General features: G+C 40.0%; 2 protein-coding genes across 2 annotated transcripts; one reads left to right on the forward strand and one right to left on the reverse strand.

Moving 5' to 3' along the window:
- Window positions 1-381: 381 nt before the first annotated feature.
- anxa1a (annexin A1a) lies at window positions 382-5,416 on the reverse strand. The gene is made up of 12 exons (XM_020632926.3): window positions 5,276-5,416; window positions 4,581-4,662; window positions 3,618-3,708; window positions 3,302-3,396; window positions 3,085-3,198; window positions 2,755-2,845; window positions 2,523-2,602; window positions 1,557-1,701; window positions 1,367-1,462; window positions 1,210-1,268; window positions 963-1,085; window positions 382-876 (listed from the first exon to the last, which is right to left on the reverse strand). The coding sequence occupies exons 2-12, from the start codon at window positions 4,638-4,640 to the stop codon at window positions 820-822; spliced, it is 1,011 nt and encodes a 336-aa protein (XP_020488582.1). The 5' UTR covers window positions 4,641-4,662; window positions 5,276-5,416; the 3' UTR covers window positions 382-819.
- Window positions 5,417-15,745: 10,329 nt separating this feature from the next.
- On the forward strand, window positions 15,746-18,438 carry si:dkey-96l17.6 (uncharacterized). Its single transcript, XM_029277155.1, has 8 exons — window positions 15,746-15,764; window positions 15,890-16,088; window positions 16,463-16,643; window positions 16,726-16,963; window positions 17,713-17,873; window positions 17,959-18,063; window positions 18,141-18,238; window positions 18,330-18,438. Exons 1-8 carry the CDS (start codon window positions 15,746-15,748, stop codon window positions 18,436-18,438), a joined length of 1,110 nt encoding a protein of 369 aa, XP_029132988.1.
- Window positions 18,439-19,685: the final 1,247 nt, after the last annotated feature.

The following is a 19,685-nucleotide window of genomic DNA, read 5'->3' on the forward strand; positions in this document are numbered from 1 at the left end:
GTTTGGTTAATGATACTTGTGGCTATTTGCCATTTCAGCAGCTGTATGATAGATGTCAATCTGCTCTGTGGGTGATGATGGCAACACAAGTTTTCTTTTCTTTTTTTAAACATTACAATATTTAGATATTATTCAGTCATTTCCTGTTAATGTTTTTATTTTCAATTTCTAAATATCGGATTTGCATGTGATTCTCAGCCCAAATATGAAGTTGATTGTTCTTCAAGACGATTGCAGTATTTGTTATTTTTGTAATCTGTTTTTGCTATAATGACAAATACTATAATCATCACTGCTTAATTATTTAGAGATACACAATAGCATGCCATTCATGTCTGTCTGATATGTGCATGTGCAAAGAACCAACAACACACAAGTAGGCATTTTTACAAAAAGCTTTTTACTTCAGGATTTCCATGTGCCTTCAAGGGTACTTCTCCTGCTGCAATGGCAATAAGATCGGAAGACGATGATCTTTATATATATGTATAAGCAGCTGCACTGTGACGACAGAGGTAAGAACCTAATGAGTGTAAGGCTAAGTCTACTTTAGAGAGTACTGGTCCACTGCTGCAGATCCATGTGTGCTGCTTTAAAAGTAGTTGTAGAGAAAACATTTGCTGAAGCGGTGATGATTCCATGTAAATCTTTGCTTAATACTGTAAATATCTACTAAATGTCATGACAGTCACAAAGAGACTTGTCTTGTCCATTCTCCTCATAGGGCACAATATGTGTTATCATATATCAGTGGCTTTCCACAGCTGGACCCGCTGCTGGATCTTCAGTTGGATGAGCCTTGATCTTGTTGACACGCTCTTAGTTTTCCCCACAGAGAGCGAGCAGGATTTTCTCATAGTCTCCCTTAGTGTCATCCTGAAAGACAGACAGGTAGCGTGTAAACATGAAGAACATTTAGGATGGGGTATACTGATGTTATCAGTGGTAAGGTGTTTCCTCACCAGAATCTCCTGGTAGAGTGTTTTGCCATAGTTTTTCTTGTACTCTTCCTTGATCCGCTTCATGTCGATTTCAGAGCGACTCACCATGATGCGAGTTAGGGCATTTTTTCGGGGACTTTTACCCTGAAGCGCAAAAAAAAGAAAAAATTGGAAATTGGAAATTTTGGGAATTGGAAAGACAAAGGGCTCAGTATCCAGGGTGAATTTTTCAAAAGTTTTGTGAGCAGAAGTTTGATATGTATTTTACCTTCATGGCCAAGTGGAGTTTCTCGGCAAAGAACGCAGGCCTGCTGCCAGCACACTTTACTATGGTTACATAAAAAAATTATTTAAAGTAAGTCCATGCATACATCACTGGATAATAATTCAAGTCATACAGTTAAAATAGAGGTTTGTTCCTTTACCTACTGCAGTGAGACAACTTTCTATATCTCCCTTCAGCTCCAGGTCGATGGCTTTAGCCACGTCCACTTTGCTGTACTTAGAATATCTCTCAAACACTGAAGAAGTCAAAGTAGAAGAAAAGTATTAATGTGGAACAATATGAGAAAAAAACAGAATTTTCTGATCAGGACAGGGGGACAATCAGCTGACCTCTCCGGAGATGTGGGGCGCTCCTGGTGATAAGAACGTCGATGAAGACGGAGCAGGCCGTGCCCTTCCTCCCCTCTCCGGCCTCGTACAGGGCCCTGGCATCGCTATCAATCATCTGCTCACACACTCCTTCAGTCCTGTTGGCCTGTGATGAAGACAAGCCGAACTATTTCAGTGCTGAACACAACTCATACAAATTGCTAAGAATTGTATGAGATTTATGATTGTAAGCTTAAGTATTCTACTTTGTGTTTGACACCAATAAGACATGTGACATAATTACTCTTCTCCTGTTTTAGAGCAATCCTCACTTCTAGTTTACTGCATGTTTGAACCACAAAATGTGTGCAAAGTTTCTAAGCTATAAGAATCGATAGTGTTTAAATTTTAATTAATATAATGTTCTCAACTTTTCTGTGTTTTGAAGCTAAAATAGTTAAAAGCAACAGAAATATTGATGAATAATGTAAAATAAGTAGTGGTCATCTCTATAAGACTATTAAACGGCTTTTAAAAGCACAAAAAAGCAGAATGAAAAAGACTGAGTTATTATTATTATTTCCCCACAAGTCTAACACTGACACACTGCAGCTTGCTTTATTAACAGTTTGCATTTCTCTTAATTGTATTAATATGCAGCTTAAGACAGATGACAGACAAAATTTGACAGAATGCGAAGCATACTGTCTATTTGACCTTTTAAGATGCCTAGATAAAGTCATAAAAGGACTCACTGTTGACCCTATGCTGTGTAAGCATGAAATGAGGGAGTGAGTTTGTTTAGCTTTCATAAACCACTGTCACTATAAAGCCCCAGTCGGGAGTGTTATGTTGCATCAGATATTAATGCATCCCGGTGCAGTCACTGAAAAGTTTCTGTACTAAACACGGCTTCAAAATCCTGTAACAGATCTTGTTTTAAAAAGACATCAAAAAACAAAAGAAAGGATGTGGAGACATACTGACCTTGCACAGTTCAAAGAGTGCAGCCCTGAAATCTCCACTAGTGTCACCCTTGATGTCGTCCTCAAGGTCCTTTTTGTAATCTTGGTAAAGAAATCCATACATAAACATCCAGTATTTGAAACGATGAAAAAAAAGTATTTTTATCAATACCCTCATATGTTTTACCCTTTTTATTGCAAAACACCAGCTTTAAGAAAACGAGCGCTGTTGTTGAAAGTTTTCTGGCACTCACCTTCTTTGTAGGCTTTCTTTATATCCAGAATCTCTCTGTTGTTTCTGGAAGCCATAACCTCTATCAGGGTTTCCTCGTCTGTGCCTACACCCTTAAAAAATGTAAGTACAAGCACATTTATACAGGGGAAAATGATCTGCTCTTCACTTGGCCAAATGAAACAAAACACATCGTTTAACCTCTTGATAAGAAAACAATAAAAGAATAAGTGGAAGTGGGTGGATGTCACTGTGTACCTAAAAATAACAGGTGATGATAAGGCATGTGCATGTGAGTATGAGTGTGTGCGTGCGTGCGTGCGTGCGTGCGTGCGTGCGTGCGTGCGTGTACCTTCATAGCTCCTTTCAGTAGATAGGCATCATACTGGGCCGGGGTTTTCAGCAGAGCCAAAACCACATCCTCCAGATCTCCCTTCAGAGCACTCTTTAGAGCTGACTCCAGAGCCTACAAGGAAACAACAAATCAACAAACATGGAGTCTGATCATCTCATGTATGCTATGTAAGAATATACAAAGTGTGTACATATTTTTATTGATTTCTTATTACCTTGCCACTGGCCTTCTGGTAAGCCTCTTTAATCTGCTGTCTCTGCTCGTTGCTCCTTTTCACCAGAATTTCAATGATGGTGTTCTCATCCACACCTGCACACAAGCCATTTTGTTAAGTAATGAAGTGGTGGTTAAAGTTGTCTGTGTCACTTTAGGGCCCATGCAAGAGAGGAGTGAGTAGTAATGGTGCATGATGACCAGCAGAGGGGGTTAAAGTGAGTAAAGCAGATTCTGTAGTGGCATACAAGAGACAGTGAGGCCATGACATGTTGCCACACGTTCAAAAGCTTCCATATAGGCGTTTTTCTATTTACCTTTTGTCTTGATGGCCTTTTCCAAGACTGCTGCATCTCCATCGGGGCTGAAGTTGGGTGCTGCAGTCACCGTCCCCTCTTTCTTCAGGACCTAAAAGATGCACAGAACGGATTAGTGTATGTTTGGTAAATACTTGAGTTCTCCTTGGTGGTGTGCATCATTGCAAAAGTGCATTTCCAAGTGCCTTGGATGAGTCAAAGGCTATTTTTATCTTGATTTTTCTGGCCTTGCCATTGCCAGTAATAATCCACCCTGCTATTTACAAAAAAAAAAAACCCACACACACACAAAGAAAGAAAATTGAGACAGATGTTATGTCGCTCTTTTGGCCCTTTCCCAGTGGTCAGTGCTCAAACACCTCCTTTCATCCGAATCCCATTACAATGTCATTTTAAAAATCCTCTAAACGTAAGCCACAGAAGAAACAAGAGGAGAATTGGAGTACACAGTCTGAAATCATGCCAGCTTGACACAAACAACTTTAGTAGTTTACTTTGAGAAAGCAGGGAAAGCAGAAGTAGCATTTTGTTCTGTTAGAGTTTATAAAGGGAGGCGCTCAAATTCCTGCTTCTACGATGTATGACTCACACTCTCACACTCAAGTCTCAAGACTTTAGTGTGGTCATGTTTCTCACTACTGATAATGCTAAAGTCCAGTCTCCCCTTTCCCTTTAATTACAGTTTTCATCTTATCTTTCTGCTCAGAGAAATTCCTTCTCTCTTCACTCCCTCCACCGTTAAACTTTCAACTCATTTATTCTCCTCCCTCACCATCCTCCACACTGCGCTCTCTCTCTCTCTCTCTCTCTCTCTCTCTCTCTCTCTCTCTCTCTCTCTCTCTCTTGCTTTAAACTCCGCCTGATAAATTTTTCCACCCGAACATACCACAGGAAGAGAAAAAAAAGAAAAAAAAGTTGTTGGCCTTAGCAACTGGAACAGAACCACAAAGTCACAGTACGTACTGAGTCATCGGGCATGCCCATGTACATCGTCTGCTGCAAGAAGGCTGATATGAAAGACATGGTGGGACCTTTTGGAGTCTGCCTGTAAACGAAGAAAAGAAAAGAGAAAACATGTTATTTGCTTATATGATTACTTTATCTTAGGTTGAAAGCAGAGACAAGATGGAGCATCTTGGGATTAAATCAAAGTCTTATCATACCCAGTTGTACCCATTCTGTTAGTGTATGTTATCTGTTAAAACTTAGCAACTGATAAAGAAAGAATACAACTTTTTTTTCCTTGATCAATTCCTGTGAGCTCAGTTTTTCCTGCAATATTTACAGTAGGTTTATGTTAATGTAGGTTTCTATAATGGCAAGCATGTGGAGACAGTCTGGCCACACCCACGAGCACAACTGTAATATGGATATACTGTAAATGTATGCTACAACTATTGAAGTCTTCATTACGGATCCATTCTCCTTTACTTTACTTTTCATATTTAATTCTTAATTAAATCATCATCACTTTTCAATTGTTGTATTGTTTTTAAAACTGTCGCAGCTCTTTTTCCAACCACACCCTCATAGGTTGCAACTGCACTGTGTGGCAGAGATGGCTCAGAACTATCACGTCTCGTGTCAAACTTTTTCAAATTCTCAAATTAAAAGTTTGGGACAACAATGGAGATTTCTACGGAAGGAAAATGACTTACCGTTTGTCCTAAGAGAGAAGAAGTTAGTCTCACTGAGTTTCCAGGGACGTTGTGAAGACAGGGAGATTGTATTTATACTCTTGATAAACCCCACCTAGTAACGGGTCCACCCATACTCCTCTGCAGCAGCTGCGTACACCGTGCGTAAACAAGGAAGTGTTCCTTCAACACAGTAAGCAGCGGTTCTGTTTAAGAGTAAAGTAGCGGCTGTCGCTTATATTAGAAGAGAGAGGTCTCGTGAAAATCAAATATAACTTACGGACAATTGAGACTTTTGGAGATGTAAGTGTATGACGACTCAGTTTGTTTGACCATTGTTCTTATCATCACATTTCAGTTCGACGTTCCCAAAATGGTCACTGGACACAATGTGCACATGATCTGTTGTATAGCTGCCAACAGATGTATGCAGATTTGTGCCTGGGGCATGTCTGTGAAAGCTATTAGATTTTTTTTTTGACAGTTTATAGCCTATTTGATTGATAAACCTTGAGTCAGCTATTTTTTCCAATATGAACATTGACACAATTTGAATTTTATACAAAAAAAAGTAAAAAAGATTATTGTCCAGTAAGGAATGAATCATGTTCACTTTCCTAGCTGCACAGTTTAAGCACAAAAGTAAAATAATTGCTTTGTCAATCAGTATTTTTAAACCATTTATTTCTATTAATGCAATTAGTACAAGCCCAGAGAAGTGTCAGTCTTTCATAGAGCAGCACTTTCAATCTGTCAAATGTACTGAGATTTGTTTTTTTCATGATTTGGTGGAATATAAATAAAAAGTTGTTGATTGTGCTATTGAGATCTATGGACACATATTGTGTTTTTCCCTCTCTCTCAAAAGGAATAACCAACTGCTTAAATCCATTCATAGTATGATGTTGTTGCTCTTGGCCTGAAGAAGAATGAGGTCTGACCTATCTGTTGACATTCCTGTTATTATATCTTCTTCTGCAGAAATGTTATCTGGAGCGTACCTGAAACAACAATCCAGTCAATGAGCTGGGGTGTATCTAAGTTAGCACCTTGGCATTATAGGTGTAGATACAGCGGACAAAAGACCACTTTAACATTCCTCTAGAATAGAGACTTTCCTTGGTGTGATGACATCATGAGTTGTCTTAAGGTGTGGCATGTTGTCATGGCAGCACAGCCTGAGGCCTGACGCTACCTGCTGCCGACATGCCACAACAGAGGGTAAAGTTTTCTCACCGCTGAGGTTAGGAGACAGGATAATGATACATTCGACTGATAATTGCATCATCTTAGTCGAGTCATACTCATACTCTGTCTTGCACAGTGTAGGAGTGAGTCTGACAATCAAGACAGGCCACTCATGACGTCCTTAAACATTTTGAAATAGGCCTGATTTCCAGTGTTGTGTCATTAACTGCCTTTAAAAAAATAAAAATAAAAATTTCTCTTGTGACCAATCTATTCGTAGTTTTGAATTTTATTTGCTGAATAAGACTAAAATCTATTTTTTAAGGTTTATTTGGGGTCTTGTTATGCTTTTATTTTAAAGACAGGACACTAGATAGAGTCAGAAACCTGGGAGAGAGAGTCGTGGATGACGTGCAGCGAAGGGTTCACAGGTTGGACCCAAACCCGGGCCGCCTGCCCAGAAGACCGCAGCCACCGCACATGGGGTGCACAAACCAACCACTAGGTTACCAGCGCCCCTAAAATCTCCTATTTTTAATGAGTAAAATGACACTGTATTCAGTCATGTTGGAATATGGTCAGGGCAGGGTTTATGTTCAGTTTAAGAAAAGCAGATTTTTCATTAAAGTAGCATCATGGGTGGATTTCTCTCTAAGTAAGGTGTGTTACATAGATGGTGATGCTGTGGTACAAATGTTTCAAATCAGTCTGTTGGTCTGAAAGAGAATTTAAATCCTCAGAAAGCCTTTGAGAAGAACAATAGAGTATGAAGCCAATTGAAAGCAGTTATATTGACCTTGAAATTTTTTTTATTATTATTTTTTATTTCTTTTTCCTCTACTAACAACTCAAAAGAGACTGGATCATATATTTCTTTTTCAGCACCTTGGTTGGCCACTTGTCCTGGGTGCTTATTGCGATCGGCTCCAATCCAGTGTCGGAACGCAGCCCACCTCTTCATCCACGGTGTTTTGTGATGGATGACAACTTCAACAGTTAAACAAATGCATGGGAACAGTTCAGGCAGTGAAATATGTAGTAGAGGGGGAGAAGTTACAGCAACAGCAAGTCTTAACACATGCTTCTATTGCCTCATTATTTGTAATAGAGTTAATGTGCTGGGTCATTAAAATAGCACCGAGCCCCATTTAATAGTAACCTGATACACAACATGTAATAATTATACTATACAGATTTATATGAATCAAGTTCAAAGATGCATTTGACTGGTGAAAAGTTATGTGATATGTGAGATTTACTTTTTTGTATGACTGCTCAGTTCATATTTAATTATTTATTTTACAGAGAAACTACACTGAACTCACTCATTGTGTCAGTGTGTGTGTGTGTGTGTGTGTGTGTGTGTGTGTGTGTGTGTGTGTGTGTGTGTGTGTGTGTGTGTGTGTGTGTGTGTGTGTGTGTGTGTGTGTGTGCGTGTGTGCGTGTGTGCGTGTGTGTGTGTGTGTTTATGTTTGTTTCTGTCAGTATATGACAGGGAGCATCCAGTTACAATCTGTATCTTACACATGGGAAACCTGAGGACTGTTTGGGCATCTCTTTACCTGCAGGCTCTGAAGGGTTTAGGCCAGTACATGATGAAACTCCATCTCTGCAGGTTTAATATTTAAACACTGTTGAGAGTTTGGTTCTCCTTAGAGATCAGGATGGACACATACCAGCACCCAAACTGCATCCAATCACTCTGGAGGGATCCGGTCTGCTACCAGAACAGGTAAGGTCTTTATCATCAGGCCTTTTTGACTCTATTATTTTTATATTTGCATGGTTCCTACATCCATCTGTTTTGGAGTAATTCACATCTGTTTTGGATTTTGTACATTTGTTTTATTTCTGAGACTTTTTATGTGAATGTCAGTTTTTAGTCAGTTCAACCCACGTTGCAGTAAAAGATCTGGGATTATGCCCATTTTTGCAAAGTGACATGTCGGATTTGTTCTTATATAGCATCATGAAATCAATAAATTTAAAAAACAGAAATAGACCATGGTAAATCCTTGGGGATTTTCAGTTTTTCCTGTTGAGAAAATTGTAGCTTAAAGTATCCTGGAGAGGCTAACTAAAGGATTTCACTCCCTGAGTGAATCTGCTGTGAGCTCTATGACATCTGCAACTTATATGGAGTTGAACAGGAGTTCATACTGCAGACATAATTTCTTAAACCTTTTTACTCTGCAGGTTTTAGCCAGTTCTCGTCTCACTTCCTCATCAATAGAGTTCAAACGCATTTGCAGAAGTGAGAGCCAACAAACTGTAAGGTACACAATGTATGTGAACTCTTCTGGAAATGAAAGTGGATCTTATTCTCTGACCTTTCTGGGAAAGAAAGTAGGAAGACATCACTCTGTGGCTCCTGCAGGCAAACAACGTGAGTCTAGAACACACTAACAACCTAGAAAACATGCTTTTACTGTACAGTAATGCTTTCCCTTTTATTCATTTGCATAGTGGTAGCCTTACAATTACAATCATTTCTGTATCCAAAATCTGATTATATATAGCCGAGGAAGCTGTTCTGAGGGTTAAATATGTTGCAGGAAGACGTGGAGCTAGACATGGTTTAAATATTTCAGCTGCTTGGCTGCCTCCGTTGTGAAGCTGCAGAACATTCAGGGCATCAGTAAAAACGTAACACATTGTTCCCGCCAGAGTCTGGTTGGAGATCTGGGTAAGCCAGACTAAAAGGCACACACAACAGACCAACATATGCAAGGTTATCTTTACTGTTAATAGACACTACAGCTGTTGCAGAAATTAATGTCAAAATGTTTTCTTTGTGTACTTTTAGATTAACATATGTGCATGCGTTCACATCTATGCATGCAGAGGTTTGCTGGTTATAAGCCTAGCCTCATGCCTGTAATCTCTGCCATCTTCTGTCCAGATGTTTCATCATCTCTAAACTGTCTCTGCTGCTACTGTAGATTATTTTAAGCATACCTTCTTAACCGTTCCATCTTCATCTTCATCCATCTTTATTATTTTTTTTTATCTCTGTGTCTCCCAGCATCAATAGTGTCCTCCTAGTTTGGAATCCAGGAGTTAAAATATTGAAGAGCTACATTTGTTAGCTTTTTATTTTTATTTTTATGCACCGTATCTATGATTTTTGTCAGGCGCCTGGGAGCCGACTAACAGGTCTACCTGTCCTGAGGACCCTGTGGTGTCCTTGCAGCCTGGACGGGTCCCAGTGGCAGCACTGGTGCCAGAGGATTTACCGGGCAGTGTACCAGAGCTGCAGGAGGAGAGGCCATGTCCCATAATTCACAACACACAGTTTGAGCAATACAAGGACAGATCAGCAGGTTAGAACAAAATAAACCCCTCCCCCTCCCCTAAACACACACATATGCATATATACAGTGGGTACAGAAAGTATTCAGACCCCTTTACATTTTTCACTCTTTGTTTCATTGCAGCCATTTGCTAAAATCAAGAAAGTTCATTTTATTTCTCATTAATGTACACTCAGCACCCCATCTTGACAGAAAAAAAACAGAAATGTAGAAATTTTTGCAAATTTATTAAAAAAGAATAACTGAAATATCACATGGTCATAAGTATTCAGACCCTTTGCTCAGTATTGAGTAGAAGCACCCTTTTGAGCTAGTACAGCCATGAGTCTTCTTGGGAATGATGCAACAAGTTTTTCACACCTGGATTTGGGGATCCTCTGCCATTCTTCCTTGCAGATCCTCTCCAGTTCTGTCAGGTTGGATGATGAACGTTGGTGGACAGCCATTTTCAGGTCTCTCCAGAGATGCTCAATTGGGTTTAGGTCAGGGCTCTGGCTGGGCCAGTCAAGAATGGTCACAGAGTTGTTCCGAAGCCACTCCTTTGTTATTTTAGCTGTGTGCTTAGGGTCATTGTCTTGTTGGAAGGTGAACCTTCGGCCCAGTCTGAGGTCCTGAGCACTCTGGAAGAGGTTTTCTTCCAGGATATCTCTGTACTTGGCTGCATTCATTTTTCCTTCAATTGCAACCACTCGTCCTGTCCCTGCAGCTGAAAAACACCCCCATAGCATGATGCTGCCACCACCATGTTTCACTGTTGGGATTGTATTGGGCAGGTGATGAGCAGTGCCTGGTTTTCTCCACACATACCGCTTAGAATTAAAGCCAAAAAGTTCAATCTTGGTCTCATCAGACCAGAGAATCTTCTCATAGTCTGGGAGTCCTTCATGTGTTTTCTGGCAAACTCTATGCAGGCTTTCATATGTCTTGCACTGAGGAGAGGCTTCCGTCGGGCCACTCTGCCATAAAGCCCCGACTGGTGGAGGGCTGCAGTGATAGTTGACTTTGTGGAACTTTCTCCCATCTCCCTACTGCATCTCTGGAGCTCAGCCACAGTGATCTTTGGGTTCTTCTTTACCTCTCTCACCAAGGCTCTTCTCCCACGATTGCTCAGTTTGGCTGGACGGCCAGGTCTAGGAAGAGTTCTGGTCTTCCCAAACTTCTTCCATTTAAGGATTATGGAGGCCACTGTGCTCTTAGGAACCTTGAGTGCTGCAGAACTTCTTTTGTAACCTTGGCCAGATCTGTGCCTTGCCACAATTCTGTCTCTGAGCTCCTTGGGCAGTTCCTTCAACCTCATGATTCTCATTTGCTCTGATATGCACTGTGAGCTGTAAGGTCTTATATAGACAGGTGTGTGCCTTTCCTAATCAAGTCCAATCAGTTTAATTAAACACAGCTGGACTCCAATGAAGGAGCAGAACCATCTCAAGGAGGATCAGAAGAAATGGACAGCATGTGAGTTAAATATGAGTGTCACAGCAAAGGGTCTGAATACTTATGACCATGTGATATTTCAGTTTTTCCTTTTTAATAAATTTGCAAAAATTTCTACATTTGTTTTTTTTCTGTCAAGATGGGGTGCTGAGTGTACATTAATGAGAAATAAAATGAACTTTTTTGATTTTAGCAAATGGCTGCAGTGAAACAAAGAGTGAAAAATGTAAAGGGGTCTGAATACTTTCCGTACCCACTGTACATAGGTGTAGTTCTACAAATTTCAAATTTACTCAAAATAAAAAAAATAATAATACAAAGCCACCTTCAGACGAGTGTTGTTTTTCCTTCCAACTGTTCTCTGTAATTCCTGATATAACCTCTGTTTCTTCACTAAAAGGTGTTTCTGGGAGGAAAGTAGCAGCATGACGACACGCCCACATTCCTGTATGAGGAAACAGAGAGGGGAGAGGGTGGGATATGTCTGAAGGAGACAGAAAGTGATCAAATATTCAGAGGGAAAGAATTTTATGGAATGTGTCAATATTGTAAATTAACCTAAAGACACAGAAGATCAATCTTTTTATTTTTAAATAAACAGAAACTAAAGACTTATTTGAATAAAATGCAATTCAAGAAAAAGTGTAATTTTAGGAAATGTAAACAAATAGATAACAAACAGCATCATAACTAAATCATAAAGATGTAAACCGTATTTTAAGTCTAATAAATACATGTTAAAAATATGCATTGAGATTTATGTGTTTTATTTGTGTTTGAAAACTTTGTCATTATGCAAGTAAATGATTAATGCAGTAAAACATAAACGTGACAAAAATGGCAAGTAAAATTGTGAATAACTGTCTTGACTTCATCCAGTTGTCCCCCCTCACACACACACACACACACACACACACACACACACACACACACACACACACACACACACACTGACACACTGACACACTGACACAATGAGTGAGTTAAGTGTAGTTTCTCTGTAAAATAAATAATTAAATATGAACTGAGCAGTCATACAAAAAAGTAAATCTCACATATCACATAACTTTTCACCAGTCAAATGCATCTTTGAACTTGATTCATATAAATCTGTATAGTATAATTATTACATGTTGTGTATCAGGTTACTATTAAATGGGGCTCGGTGCTATTTTAATGACCCAGCACATTAACTCTATTACAAATAATGAGGCAATAGAAGCATGTGTTAAGACTTGCTGTTGCTGTAACTTCTCCCCCTCTACTACATATTTCACTCCCTGAACTGTTCCCATGCATTTGTTTAACTGTTGAAGTTGTCATCCATCACAAAACACCGTGGATGAAGAGGTGGGCTGCGTTCCGACACTGGATTGGAGCCGATCGCAATAAGCACCCAGGACAAGTGGCCAACCAAGGTGCTGAAAAAGAAATATATGCAGGAAAGTTGTTATAGAGCTTGGAGTTGTTAAGGTTTAAGAAATAAAGCTAGCTGCACTTTTGTTTGTATGCTTTGTATAACATTATTGTTATTAACAGCTGGTTATTTCTGCAGGTTTGTCAGAATCTCAGCTGTCAGATAGCAGTGATGCAGCTCAGGCTGCAGAATCAGAGAGGTCGCAAGATATCAAGATCTACATCCCATACCAGTCAGCTGAACTCTGCATCACTCAGGTCACATTAAATATTGTGTCTCCAACATCTTTAGGTTTCTATTTAAAGCAATATCAGTACATACCTCCAGACATAATTACTGGAAAACATCACTTGTTTTGAAACAGAAAGTTTTTTAAGACATGTGACTCAAAGCTGTGTTTCATTGATCATCATTAGAGCACACAAACAAACAATGAAGCCAGTGTCAGACACTGAGTCGTGTTCTTCTTCACTTTCACATGGTGCCCTGATGCTGCTGGTGTGACTCTCAAAGTCATTTGATCATTCTATGCTACTAGGATGCTATTTAATATATATGTTCTGTGTATGTGTGTGTTCTTTCCATTCTAATACAGATAGCGGAGGACATGGAGGCAATGAAGAGGAGACACCTGGTAATGGTGCAGGAGCTGGAAGAAAACTTTCGGGTCACAGCAAGAGAGAACCAGGTGAGTGTGTTTCTGTGTGTTTGAGAGATTGCTCATATAAACAGTAACAAAGGCCTTCTTGTGCAATCAGGAGTGGACTGTGCAAAGGATCAGATCTCACTACCAGAACAAACTAAATACGCTAAGGAGAATCCTAGATGTCTATCAGGAGAAGGTGGAGAAGAAGAACGCAGACTGGGAGAGGAAGGTTGGGGTCAGTGATGTTTGCTCTTACAGGTGGTGACATCATACTACTGCACGTCACAGATCATAGCTGAACCATTAAATCGCTTTAGGTATTTTTTTTTAATTATTGCTTTCATTGCTTGATTCTCTTTCTTGCAGGCTTTGACGGCACAGATCGAGCAGCTACAGGAGGAGAGGAGAGCAGAGAGTAGGAGGAGTAAAGAGGAAGCTCTACACTGGCACAGAGAAAAGGTTGGATAAGAGGCTGGCAGCCTTTACAACCTCTTACTTCTTCCTCTGAACTGTAGCTCTGCCTTGTGGTCATATTTTAGTACAAACTTTAAAAAAAAGTATATTACAAAAATGTTGAATAAACTTTTTCTCCCTTTTAGAGCAAAATGCTGGAGCTGTTTTCCAACAGGCTGGATATCCTTCACAACCACCAGGCCTCCAGTGAGTCTGCAAAACATCCATGATAAAGGCCTGCAAATATCCCTTGCCTCTGCAAATTAAAACTATTTCCTGTGACACTGACCAGCAATACAGGAACTCCAGCTGGCCAGACAAGAAGTAGGGAAGGTCCAAGAGATGTTGATGGTTTTATCACAGGAGCAGGAGGAAGCCTCAGAAGAAGGTGAAAGCTCAAAGAATGAAGAACTGTCTACACAACAACAAACTGTGGTGGGTTGCTCTTGTCTCAAGTACATGGTTAAGATAGTAATTATTTCAGCAAAACCGCAAAATGAAACGTTCTTTTACACTGTCTTGGGGAGCAAATGTAGAGAAAAGTTGCATTGCAAAGATGAGGTTAGACTTACAATCTGTTATTATGATATGAAACATGTTTGAACGAGGTACAGAGTCAAACCGAAATGCAATGCCTGTTTCCTGTGGTACAAAGATGTTATTATTTCTTTGGACTGACCCTTTAAAGTGGTTTTATTTATATGTAGGAGTGCAATGATTCAGATCAGCCACTGGAGGGGGCCAAAGCCCGTCTGGAGGAGCTGAAAGAGAGTCTGTACCAGAGAGAGAGAGAGCTCACAGAACTGCTGGAGGCAGAGAGGAGCCCTGTTCCCCCTGTCCCTCTGCCTCCCTGCAGCATCTTGCTCCCCACAGTCATACACAAGGTGATGCTCAATTATTATAAAAAGAATAGTATTATTGTTGTTATTATTAATAACTACTATTATTACAAACTTCCTGTGTATCAAATTCATTTGAAGGTGGCAGAAGAAAGAAGTAACTCACTGTTTATTTTGGTGACCTGTTCTGTTTTCTAGGCTCATGCTATTTGCAGTGCAGCGGCTGAGACCAGAGCTCTTCTGGATCACATGATTAGGGAGGACCGGGTCGCTCTGGTTGAAGTCAGAGACAAACTAGACCATCTACAGGTGTCACACAAAGACAATTATGACGGAGAGGACAAAACACCCGACCAAGAAGTGTTAGAGATTATGGCAATATTTTTAACATCTAAAAATGAATCTCAATATCAGTAAATATAAAAGTGACTGGTTACATTTTTTTAAGGTCGTCTGCATCCCTTCTACTGCTTTATTTGTTATAATCATACAGCTGATCCTATTGTTTTTCAGTTTAGATGGACATGAGTCAGCTTTGTCTTTACGAGAAACAATTAAAGGATTTGAGGTCTCTCTACTGGCTTTGGACTGCATCAAAAGTGGAGAGAGCCCTGCAATATACGGTAACTAAATATCTGAAATCACCTGAATAAGAAAGTTCTAAATAGATAGATATTTAAACTGACAATATTTATTCAGAAATAACTTAACTATTCACTGTAATGCTGTAACTTCAATGTCTATACTGTAAGTCTTGCAACAGCTGTATGGTTCTGTCCGCACATGAGTGTTTGGTGCATCACTTAAATCAGTGGTATTAATCTCTGTTTTACTCAGACTGCAATGAGGTCTCAGAACTGGAGGACATCTTGGGAAAAGGGACAATCAGAACCACAGAGGGAGTGAAGAGTGTTGGTCAGCAACTCCTCCTGCTGCAGGAACAGGTTGGTCTTTTATTACACAGCTCAATCTGTGGTCAGTTCCAAAGGGGTCCTTCCACAGAAAACATTGATTCATTTATGGTGGGATATTAAGATGAAATTAGCTGCCATGAGCCACTGGGTTCATTATGCATAGAGTAAAAGGCTTATTTGTGTGTTTTAACACTTTTCTCACAAGCTGAAGCAAGTTAAAGAGGAGAATAAGAAAATAATTGAGAACTACACTTCAGAAAGGACGCTGAGGAAGAAGTACTACAATATGGTGGAAGACATGAAAGGTAAAATCTAACCAGCTCTATTGGTAATGTTTAAAATGAAACACCCAAAAAGTAAGGTGTTCTTATTTTATCACACTCTTTACTTTAATAAATAATTCATGTTTCCTGTCTTATTTGTTTCTTAGGTAAAATCAGAGTGTTCTGTCGGATTCGACCAGTGAGCCGAACTGAAGTTGCACAGGATCAGGATGAAGCCATCGTTGTTAAGAAAATCGATGATTTCTCTGTCACTGTTGAAACTTCTCGTGGGCAGAGAGAGTTTCAGTTTGACAAGGTGTTCAGCGCTGCAGCTTCTCAGGAAGACCTGTTTCACGACACCCACAGGTAACGGACATGATACGTTCTACAGGATGGCCAATGCTTAATTAAGATTCAGATTAAAATTAAAATTAAGATTTACTTTATTGATCCCCACAAGGGGAAATTTCTGTTTTCACACTCTGTAAGTCATGCAACACACACATAGGCTGAAATACACACACATGCACAAACAGGATCCTATGGACATGCACTAATGGAGAGATGTCAGAGTGACAGAGCTGCCCACAGTGGGCGCTCCTGATCTGATGGTGGGGAGGGGGTTTGGTGCCTTGCTCAAGGGCACCTCGGCAGTGCTCAGGAAGTGATCTGGCACCTCTCCAGCTACCAGACCAACTTCCACTTCCAGCTCAGTAGTTTGGGATATATTTCTCCCACAGGCTCATCCAGTCGGCTCTTGATGGTTACAATGTCTGTATCTTTGCGTATGGCCAGACGGGCTCAGGGAAGACCTTCACCATGGTAGGGGACAAGGAGCAGAAGAACCTAGGGATCATGCCAAGATCTTTTAATGCTATATTTGATTTCATTCAAGAGAACAGCTCCAAATTTGACTTCAAGGTAACAGATTTTGAGGGTTATAAGACCTAATCAAATTTGAGAGATGAGACACATCATACATTACGTCTTCCTTGTTCCTCAGGTTTCTGCCTACATGCTGGAGCTGTACAACGACAGACTGCAGGACCTCTTTGTGAGCCCGGCTGGAGAGGCCCATGCTCAGGCCCAGTCCCACGGCCAGGCCAGGCGGGTGGAGATCAAGAGGAACAAAAAGGGGGTTGTGTTCGCACAAGGAGCAGAGACAAAGGAGGCTTCCAGCACTCAGGAGCTCTATGCTCTGTTCCAGCAGGCCTGCGCCAACCGACACATCTCCGCCACCAGTGAGTCCTCTGTACCGTGCCATGGTGCCCAGTTCATACTGGGCCCTGCTAAATGGTTTGGATTAATCCTGTTACTCACAGTCAGTGTGAGGGGGCGGCAGTAGGTACATCATTACGGAGAGTTGCCAATATGTGAATTAGCGCAGGGGATAAAGAGGAGCAACATTGTTTTCTAGATGCTCTCAAGTCATCAGAGCTACAGGATGAACTTAAAGTTTGGAGCCCCTAAAATAAAGATCCACTTACACTAAATACCAGTACAGTCTATTGATGTTGGATACTGGCAAATTTGCAAAAAGGTCACACACTTACACTCTTTCAAACACTATCGAAAGACAGATGGAACCAAATAATTACAATTAAATGAGTAGTCACATTTTCTATTTATATTTTCATGGGTTACTGTACTTTTGTTTGACCTGTAATATTGGCAACTTGATAAGAGCTGAAATAATTTAATGATTAAATGATACAATCTGTTAACATTCAAAGGCATAACCTTAAAAACCTTAACCTGGAAAAAGATCTATATTTGAGGATTTGCAGTTTCTTTCTGCACTTATAATATTAGATTTATATAATAGATGAAACAATTAATCAATTACATGAAACAATCACCAGTCTATGATATTTTCAATCAGATATCAATGAAGTTAATTTGATAGAACAGCAGAACATGAAACAAAAAATATACATTATCAATGAACTAAGTCAATTCCGGGCTGTTCTTTTTGTGTCTGTTTCCAAAGAGATGAATTTAGAGAGTTCCCGCTCCCATCTCATAGTTGGCATCATGGTGGAGAGCAGGAATCTGACCAACGGGAGTGTTAGCACAGGGAAGCTGAGCTTGGTGGACCTGGCAGGTAGTGAGCGAGCAGCTAAAACTGGTGCCAAAGACCACCAGCTTAAGGTTAAATCACATGTTAAATTTTGATTGGCTCGTCATCAGATATCTCTTATGGCTTCTCTACACTCTCCTCTTCTCCTCTCTGCAGGAGGCAAACTCCATTAACAAATCTCTGAGCGCTCTGGGTGATGTGATCTCAGCTTTGTCTGCTGAACTGCCTCATGTACCGTACAGAAACAGCAAGCTGACACAGGTAATTTGTGTAGTCAGGAGCTTGAACTCTGAGCTAAAGATCAAACACATGTGATATCAGCATTTCATCTCTCTCAGGTGATGCAGGACTCCCTGGGTGGAAACGCCAAAACCCTCATGATCGTCAACATTTCTCCTTCAGAATCCAACCTGGATGAGACACTCACATCTCTCATGTAAGAGAAAAAAGAAGAGAGGATAGCCTTTTAAAATTATTTCAATGCTAACAAACTCCTAATTAACACCTGGACTTATTGAAACTTCCAGTTACGCAACCAGAGTGAAAGCCATAACCAACAATGCTCAGAGAAATGTGGACAGCAAAGAGATAGCCCAGCTGAAAGAGGTGCTTGTCACTGTTATTTTCTTCAGCTGACAGCATCAAAAATATGTTTTGATGTGAAAAAAAAACAAACAAGCAAAAACTAATCAATTCCCTTTTTCTAATAGGTGATCATGAAGCTGAGATCAGGACAGACAGTGGAGGAGGACGATGATTGAATTGTTCTCTGTCTGAAACTGTGTGGATGAATAGTGCAGTGAAAGGTGTTACATTTGGATCATCGTTAGAGCAATTTCTTGAGTGGCCTAACTTGATTATTACGTATGATACAATATAATTTATTGTCTCTTGGGGACATTTTCCTTGGACTTTAAGTGCTGCACACCATTGGCGGTTCAAGGCAGGGGCCAACAGGGGTCAGTGCCCCTGTAACACTGATCTTGGTCCGCCCTGTGGCCACCCCTCCAAAAGGAAGAGCCCTCCTAATAACACATACACAGTATTTGACTCAACAACAGGACTCACAATCTAGTATCAAATACCTGAAACAAATATAAATCATGGTATTTAATGATGTGCACTATTTTTGGCATTATATATATATATATATATTTATTTATTTATTTTTATTTTTTATTTTTTTAAAGCGATCATCTTTGTCTTTTTTTTCCCTCTGGGTTTAATGTTCCCCTCTGACAAAACAACTGGCCCCAGTTTGGCCCCCTCAGTGAAAGTGGTCTAGAACCACCACTGCTGCACACACTGCCTCCACAGTATTCCACAGTATATCCAGGTTGAAGCAAGACAGCAGCACCAACAGCATGAATTGTAAACATGAGCTGTTTAAAGCTGCTGTAAGGAACTTTCCTTTTGTGCAAATCTTGGAAACCCTGGTGGACAATGTAGTAGCCTTATGGCTTTGCTGATCTTGTATAAGACGTATTGTCTGAAAACTGTATCACTCACTGTGAATCTTTTCCACAAAGGCTGTTCCTGGTGTACGCTCTTATGCCTCATTGGACATCAACATGGTGGCAGCTGTAACGGTGGTTAAAAATAGCTCTATAGAAATACTCAGTGTTGTTGCTGATGGTCTTGTTTGCTTTAATTAGTCATATAGAGGCATCAATATAAATATTATTTAATATATTTTTAGTTACCTGATACTTAATCATATTTAACTCAAAGTATCAAAAGAAGCCTTTAACTCTATATTTTCCAGATATCTAAAGAGGATTTTCAATAGTTTGTAAAGCTTAACCCTTATGGGAATACATGTTCCAACGTTTATCAGGAAATAAATAAAACAATAAAACTAAAGTACTCAAAGTAAAAGCACT

The sequence above is a fragment of the Labrus bergylta genome, chromosome 2 (genome assembly GCF_963930695.1).
Source record: "Labrus bergylta chromosome 2, fLabBer1.1, whole genome shotgun sequence".
In the NCBI taxonomy this organism is placed as follows: domain Eukaryota; kingdom Metazoa; phylum Chordata; class Actinopteri; order Labriformes; family Labridae; genus Labrus; species Labrus bergylta.

Coding starts and splice junctions, on each gene's coding strand:
- anxa1a (XM_020632926.3), bottom strand. CDS start 4,640: ATGTCTTTCATATCAGCCTTCTTGCAGCAGACGATGTACATGGGCATG. Junction 3,397..3,617: donor AAAGGCCATCAAGACAAAAG/GTAAATAGAAAA, acceptor GCTTGTGTGCAG/GTGTGGATGAGAACACCATC. Junction 2,846..3,084: donor TACTGAAAGGAGCTATGAAG/GTACACGCACGC, acceptor ACATTTTTTAAG/GGTGTAGGCACAGACGAGGA.
- si:dkey-96l17.6 (XM_029277155.1), top strand. Junction 16,644..16,725: donor GCTCCAAATTTGACTTCAAG/GTAACAGATTTT, acceptor CTTGTTCCTCAG/GTTTCTGCCTACATGCTGGA. Junction 18,239..18,329: donor GAGACACTCACATCTCTCAT/GTAAGAGAAAAA, acceptor TGAAACTTCCAG/TTACGCAACCAGAGTGAAAG.